This window comes from Macrotis lagotis, chromosome 2 (genome assembly GCF_037893015.1).
Source record: "Macrotis lagotis isolate mMagLag1 chromosome 2, bilby.v1.9.chrom.fasta, whole genome shotgun sequence".
NCBI classification, from domain to species: domain Eukaryota; kingdom Metazoa; phylum Chordata; class Mammalia; order Peramelemorphia; family Peramelidae; genus Macrotis; species Macrotis lagotis.
The window spans coordinates 331113979-331122031 of record NC_133659.1 but is presented as its reverse complement, the minus strand read 5'-3'; the positions used below and the strand labels follow the sequence as shown (position 1 = coordinate 331122031).

The 8053-nt window shown below is 46.5% G+C and overlaps 1 protein-coding gene across 4 annotated transcripts in view; it reads left to right on the top strand.

Moving 5' to 3' along the window:
- The first annotated feature begins 618 nt into the window (after nt 1-618).
- CSNK1E (casein kinase 1 epsilon) overlaps nt 619-8053 on the top strand; it is a 34685-nt gene continuing 27250 nt past the window's right edge. For 2 of the 4 annotated variants that reach the window (XR_012476321.1, XM_074226930.1), the window contains exons 1-2: nt 621-6907; nt 7205-7353. Coding sequence is in view for 3 of the 4 variants with exons in the window: in XM_074226930.1 (XP_074083031.1) it covers nt 6892-6907; nt 7205-7353 (165 nt within the window). In the remaining variant the exon portion in view is untranslated. Of the gene's footprint in view, nt 6908-7204; nt 7354-8053 lie in introns of all 4 variants that reach the window. The other 2 variants (XM_074226928.1, XM_074226929.1) reach the window with 2 other exon arrangements.

Here is an 8053-nt window from a genome sequence, read left to right as displayed (position 1 = left end):
CTCTGGAATCTCTGGCTTCAAATTCCACATCTGTTACTTATTGTCTGAGAGTCATCAGGTAAGCCCCTCACCTCTCTGGGCCTCAGTTTCCCCCTGTAAAATGAACTCTGAGGTCTTATGTAGCTGTGGATATATGATCAATTCTATGAAAAGTAATGAGGGGACCTCTGATTCATGACCTCCAGTGTTGGGGAACTCATTACCTCCTAGGTGTGCTATTCCTCCTAGGACTGGTTCTCAGACCTTTACCCATCTGGGAAGGCCCACTCCATTTAGAAATGTGGGCATTCTTGGGGGTACTGGAGACAGCTCTGCTTCAGAGCCTTAGTCCCTGGGTTGGAATCGTGGTTCCCATCATGTGTTACCAATGGCCCTTGGTCAAGTCATGGCATTGTTATCTTTGTAGTTGCCAATGTTGGGCAAGAAAAAAAAAGAAGAGGGTATGTGGATAATAATGATATCCACGTGCCCCACACATGTTCTTTGGTTCATTGATTGAGTCTGTGAATGGGGCTTAGAAAGAGGACCCCTCATTTTAGCCTTGCAGATTCCAAGGAAGATTACAATATTTAAAAATTGGTTTTGTTTTTTTTTGCAAGACAGTGGGGTTAGAGTGGCTTGCCCAAGGCCACACAGCTAGGTAATTATTGTCTAAGGCTGGATTTGAACTCAGGTCCTCCTGACTCCAGGACCGGCACTTTATCCACTGCGCCGCCTAGCCGCCCCCTAAAAATTGTTTGTTATATCACCTTCATTTCTTAATTTATTCTTTCCCCCTCCTAGAGAGTGCTTTATTAAACTAAAGAATAAAAACTAACCAGAGTCTGACATGAAGGATATGTAGTGCTCTACGTCCATTAACCGCCACCTCTATAAAGATGTCATTTCAAAATATAGCTCTAATTCTTTTGGTCTTTCCATTTGCGATGTTGGAGTCACTTTGTATCTCGTCTTCCAAAGTGGGGGAGTTTACTAGTGCCAGTTGGGGGTTTTGGAGAAGCAATGGCCTTGGGCATAGAAAGATATGGGCTCTGGTACTAGCTCCAGAACGCACCAGCTGTGTGACCTCAGGCAAGTCACTTAACCACCCAATGGCTGCTGACAACTTGCTGTGAGGATAAATATCCCTCAGTGAAGAGTCTCCAAATCTTTGAATTCTACCTCAGACTTTTACTAGTTGATGCAGGTCAAGTCATTTAACTTCCTATTTATGTATTTATTTATTTAGGCAATTATTAAGTGTCTGAGGCTGGATTTGAACTCAGGTCCTCCTGACTCCAGGGCCAGTGCTCTAACCACTGCATTTAACTTCATTTAACTTCTCCCAGTTTACTTTATATGGCCTGACCTACTTGGGTACAAAAGAGTTTCTGATAGTGACATTAATGGTTAAAACAAAAGTCTTTTTTTTTCCTCCCTCAAACCTACCCCCCAGTCATCTGAGAGAACTACTTAAAGAGGAAACAAGATGGTATCCAAGACCCTCTTCCCTTATCCTGCCATAAATTGTGATTCATCTTGAAAATGAGGTTGATCACATGTTAGACTCGGGGTCAGAAAGTTTGCATCCTGCCCCGGACGCCTCCCAGATGTGAGGCCTTTGGACAGTCACTTTACCAACTCTGACTCTGTTTCCTCGTCTGTAAAATGCCCATAATGGCCATAATTACAGAGGAATTTGTAAAATGGCCAGCATCAACTGTCTCACAGGCTTGTTAGTAAGACTCCAATGAGATAATATATGGAAAGTGTTTGCAAACTTTCAAGTGCCCTATAAATGCTATGTATAATTATAATTATTATGGAAAAGAGCCCTGTACTGAGAATCATGAGGCTTGGGTGTTCTTTTTAGCACTGCCACCAACTCACTGTGAGAACCTGGGCCTCAGTCTCCCTATCTGTCAGATGAAGCCCAGCAGCCCAGTAAGCAGACCTGGCTTCAAATCTTACCTTTGTTTGCTTGATGAGGTCCCTTGATCTCTACCAGCCTCAGTTTCCCGTCTGTAAAATGGGGATAATTAACACCTGGTTTACCTATCTCTCAGACTTGTTTTGAGGATCCATTGAGATAATTATGTAAAAGAGCTTTGCAAACTTTGAAGGTTTACATAAATGTCGCTTACTATTCTTACTCATGATGATGATGATAATGATGTTGAACCAGATGATATCTAAGACCCCTTTCAACTCTGTTGTTTTGTGATGGTAGGGCCATGAAGCAGACAGGAGAAGAAATATGCTGAGGGTACCTATCTTCCAGGTCCTTCAAAATCCTAGTCAGGGTGGCTATAAAACCTGTTCAGGTTGTAGGAGCAAAACTTTACAGTTGAAAAATGCCTCAGAGACCTAGTTTCTAGGGCCAAGCCCCATGTTTTACACAGGAGGAAACTGAGATTCAGAGAAGTCAAAGGGTCATTACATCATGCTATCACATGTTATTAGGATTGGAAAGGATCTAGAAGGCCATTTAGCTCAAACCCCTTATTTTACAGAATAAGAAACTGAGGTTTAGAGCAACTATGTGACTTTCCCAGGGTCACACAGCTGCTATGTGTTTGAGGAGGCAGAATTTGAACCCTTATCTTTTATCCTGGGCTCTAAGTCTATCATACTATCCATTGACCAGTCTGTCTTTTTAGTCTTGGACTGGTGGATCTCTGGATGTCCCCTCTAACTTGGAGATTCTCCAGTTTGTTTTGGCCCTTTCTGACTGGGATAATTGGATGTTGTAATAGTCAAGGGTGTCTTCCCTCCAGACAGGGCCATACAAAGGCATCCTCCAATGACTGTGAGTTTGTCTTGGTTTCAGAGATATTTGGAGAGCAGGTTCCATCCCCTCCCTGGATCATTTAGGCTAAGGAAACTGAGACCAAGAAGAAGGTGCTTGTTTAATCTTTGATTGCTTGTTGGAACTGTGGTTGATCCACTCATAATGTTGACCCAAGATAGAATCTTAGGTCTGTCTGAACCACTTTCTAGGTTCATGAAGTAGAGGAGATGCTGGGACATGAGAAAGTTGCTGTCCCCCACCCTTCTGGGATCCTGCTGGGCAGCAGATCTGAGCAGATCTGAGAAGACTTACCTTAATGACTTTGAGGGATTAAATGAGTCTCTTTTTCTCTGGTTAAAGAATACACTCGTATTATTAATATCCTCCATGGAAGAATCTTTCTCCTCTCCACCTTTAGAAGGGGGAAGGAGTTGTTATCTAGGTAGCATATAGAAATCCTGTGGAGATTCCCTGATTGGCTAGGAATGGGATTGGAATCATGAGCACCCAATGAGTTCCACTCTAATGATCATTTCCAATTGGCTGGGGTAGCTTGGGACCACAGAAGATGAGACTCCTTTGGGTGGCGACTCTGTGGAGAGCCCAAGTCATCTGGGAGAACTTAAGCTAGAAAATAGCTGGCATGCAAGGACCAGCCACTCAGTCTGGACTAGGGAAGTGTCTTTAATAAATATTCACTTACATTTGTGAATGTATTTTGTTTGCTTCATTACTTTCATTTCTAAACATTACTGTCCCCTCTTTCCTCTCCCCTCTCCCTCCTTCCTTTTTCCCTCCTTCCTTTTCCTCTCCTTAGAGGGCTCCCCTGTAACAAAGACTAAACAAGCCAGACTGAGTGTTGAAAAGGAGATTGGAAAATCTCTTGAGCTTGTTGTCAGGCAAATGAATCACAACCAAAATGGGGGACTCCAGCTTCCTAGGGCGAGGGAAATAGGGCCAGATTGGCAAGGAAGCAGGCTCTGGGCTTGGAGTCAGGAAGGTCATGGCACCCTTGGCTAGTTGCTTAACTCCTGTGTGCCTCAGTTTTCTCTACTGTACAATGGGCCTAGTAATAGCACCCACCTTTCAGCATTGATGTGAGAATCAAATGAGATCTTTGCTTTTAAAACGCACACAGCAGGCACTATATAAATGCTTATATAAATGCACTATATAAATCCTATTCCCTCCCCCTCCTTTCCCTTCCTTGTGCTGATGAGTAATGGGATCAACCCAAGAGTAAGCATTGTCCTTTTAGCCTGGACTAAATAAGGAAACCAGTCTCAAGAAATAAACAGAGAAAGAAGGAAGGGGGGAGAGAGAGAGAGGAGAGAGAGAGAGAGAGAGAGAGAGAGAGAGAGAGAGAGAGAGAGAGAGAGAGAGAAAGGAGAGAAAGAAAGAAGGAAGAGAGAAAGAAGAGAAAGAAAGAAAAAAGGAAGGAAGAAAAGAGAAAGAAGGAGGAAGGAAGGAGGGAGCGAGGCAAGAAGTCAGGAAAGAGGAAATTAGACAGATAAATAGATAGATGGAAGTTTAAAAAGTAGGCTGGAGGAGGATTTGAGCAACAACAACACACATGTCAACCATATCTGACAGTGTCTGTGACATTCTGCTCCGTTGCCTCCCATCTCTGAATAAGAGAGAAGGCACGGTCCCACATAGCTCTCCTCTGGAGCTAGTCTTGCCTCCCCACGGCCTCTATGTTTTAACTGTGTGTGGTCCCAATCCCTAGGGAGGGCACACTCTCATGCCTTGGAGTATATGGGGGCAGACAGGGGAAGAACGAATGGGTGCCCAAGCTAAGAACCAAGTGTCAATGGTAGTGAGGAGGGCCAAAGGCAGATGGGGAATCAGGTGTAGACAGCCTCTATCCCCAGGGAAGCCAGCAGGTTCAGAGGCCAAGGTGGGAAGCCAGGAACTAGACAGCTATAAGGCTGAGAAATGTGCGTAGGAGAAAGCCTGGGGCTCAAAGGTGAGGCCCCATGGATCGGTTCCAAGGAGTCAGAGAATTGCAGAATATGCGGGTACCTCTCAGGCTATTGAGTTCAGCACCTGCCTGAACAAAGGTCCCGTCCTCCACCACAGCCCAGACAAGGCTCTGTTTGATGACCTGGGGTGGGGATGGGGAGGCATCAAGATGTCAGGATAACTGTCACCCTTAGGAAATTTCCAGATGTTGGACTTCTGTGATGCAAAATCTAGCTGGAAGTCCCCGGCAAGCTTGGTTCTCCCCAAGCCCTGGCCCAGGGCTGGGGCCTTTGTGGTAGCCACCATGGCTTCAAATGAGATTTTGGGAGTGGGATTCAGGTGGGAGAGGAGGCTGGACTGGGAGAAGGGGAGTCATGGGTCTCACTACCCACCCCAGGGATGTCTTCCTTATGGGGAAGATCCTTGTTTGAGCTTGTCTGCCAGAGCTGAGGTTACTTCCCAGCCAGCAGATAGAAGCTAAGTCCTGGTCATCATTCATCTAGAGCTTACAGATCAGGAGTCCAAACCCCTCATTTGCTGAGGAGGGAGAGCCAAGGGGAAGTGACTAGCCCAAGGCCATACAGAGAAGAAGTAGCAGAGCTAGAATTCGAACTCCTGCCCTCAGACCCCATGTCCAATGTTCTGGCCCTCTGGAAAGACTGCCTGCCCCTCTCCCTCACAAGGGGATCAGCTACATGTAGTGGTAACACTCTAGAACCTTTAGGAGAGTGTTCAGAAAGTTTGATGAATAAATGAATGAAGGAACAAAGGGAACTGAATGGTTCAAGCAGCCTTTGACAATAGAGAGTAGGTCTGGCGGAAGGCAAGGGTGACTGGATAGATACCTAGAGAGATGTCAGAAGGCTGAATGGGAGGGAGTGGTTCCTTTGGTTCTCGTGTCCAGGATGACACCCCCTCATGGTATTGTGATAGTATGGGGGGGGGTTGGTGTTCAGATGGTGGCTAGTGAACAATTACATGATAGTGAGCATGTGTGGGGAGCAAATGAGGACAAAGCTGGGAAGTGAGATCCAGTTTAGCCTTTCCTATCCATTCATCTTGGAAACCTTTAAACACTGGCTTAGGGATCTGGAGATACTCAGATGTTCCAGTGGGTCTAGGATTTCATCCATGTGATGTTATTTGTCCTTCATTCTGGAAGAAGACCATGACATCAGGGAGGTGATATTATGACAAATAAGATAACTGGATTTGAATGAGGGGGGAGGGGGGCTGTGCTCAGTCACCGTCCTCCCTTTCTCCTCTAGAGTCATCTGGGTCCAGTGACCAGGTAGGAATTAGGATGACTGGAGATGGCCCTGGATGTGAGGGAAGCAGGGTGAAGTGACTTGCCTGGGGTCATACAGCTCGTTAAGTTAAGGGCCTGAGGCTAGATTTGAACTCAGGTCTTCCTGACTCCAGATCCAGCACTCTGTGTACTCTGGCACCACCAGTTGGCAAAGGGTGTAGAGGAGGGGGTTGGTGAAATGACAGGGTCATGTAGGGAGTGCAGAGATCTTTGAAGCCAGGAGACTGGGATTCACTCCTGACTTTGCCACACACCAACTGTATAACCTTGGTCAACTTAGAGGAGATGAGGCCTAGAGCTGGGGAGACCTGAGTTCAAATCCAGCCTCAGGCACTGGCGAGCTGGAGGACCCAGGACAAGATACTGCTCCCCACCCAGGTTGATTATCAACATCCATTGGCAGAATCTTAACAAACTCTGCAATAGTTTGAAATAGTCCCTCCCCCCCTACAATTGAATGCTTTGGATCCCATTCCAACTTAAACTTTCTGTGCACTGCCATTTCCTGTTCTCAGACCTCTCCCACTCCAAAATCCATGTTCTAAGGTCCCTCCTAGCTCTTAACATTTCATGTTCTAAAGTCCCAGTTCTGACATCCCCTGTTCTAAGGGACCTTCTTCAGCTCTGACATCCCCTGTTCTAAGCCCCCTCCCAACTCTGTCATCCTCTGTTCTAGGATCCCTCCCAATTGTGTCCAAAGCTGTGGTCCATGATCTCTTTCTGACCTTATCTTGCCTCACTCTCCTCTTCAGGTGCCAACATTGCTTCTGGGGAGGAGGTGGCCATTAAGCTGGAATGTGTGAAGACGAAGCACCCCCAGCTGCACATCGAGAGCAAGTTCTACAAGATGATGCAGGGAGGAGGTGAGGGGGTGCCCCTTGGGAGGACCCATGATCTCTACTGCTGGGTGGTGGAGGTCTTGGTTGGAGGCGCCACAGTGTTGGGGAGATGGCCCTGGCTCTTGTCCTTCCCTTGGGCAAGTTACTGGCCCCTCAAAAAACCTCCTTCCTCTCAGGGGAAGAGAGGGTTTTGCAAGCTGAGGGGTCCTTGATAAAGAGGATCTCCTGTGTTTGGGGGTGGGGCCTGGGATCAGTGGGGGTGAGTGGGGATTCCTGTGGTCAATGATCTTGAAGTAACCCTTTCTCCTCTGCCCCTCACAGTGGGGATCCCTTCCATCAAGTGGTGTGGCGCTGAAGGGGACTACAACGTCATGGTGATGGAGCTACTGGGCCCCAGCCTAGAAGACCTTTTCAATTTCTGCTCCCGCAAGTTCAGCCTCAAGACCGTCCTTCTCTTGGCCGACCAGATGGTGAGTTCGGTTCTCTCCGCTGAAGCCCACACACCCCTTCTTTCTCACATTTGAGGTTGGCATAATGGGGCAGAGCAGTCATCTCCTGCCCTCTCCTCCCTTGCCAGGCTTCCTACACCTCGCTCCCCAGCACACATTTTCTGATCCAGTGACCCCGGCCTCCTGGCTGCTCCCCCAACAAACAATACTTGGACTATTGCCTTCCATGTCCTCCTCTAAATCCTAACCAAAATCCCACCTTCTCCAGGAAACCTTCCCCAGCCTCTTAATGCCAGTGCTTTACTTCTCTGTTAATTATGGCTTAGTTATCCTGTAGAGGACTTATATGTCTGTAGAAATCTATGCCGCTGTTCAGTTGGTTCAGTTGTGTGTGCCCTCCAGCTGGGGTTCTCTTGGCAGAGATACTGGAGTGGTTTGCCATTTCTTTTTCCAGTTCATTTTATAGATGAAGAAACTGAGGCAAAAAAAAAGAAAAAAAGAAACTGAGACAAATCGGGTTAAGTGACTTGCCCAGGGTCACTCAGTGTCTAAGTCACATTTGATCTCACAGTGCTCTGAGATTTACTGCTCCATATAAATATGTATTATTATATGTGTTATATAGAGAGATGCTACATACAAACACACATGCAAAACATATGCATGGATGTATGAGCAGGGGCATAAACATACATATGCACACACATAAATATTTAAACAA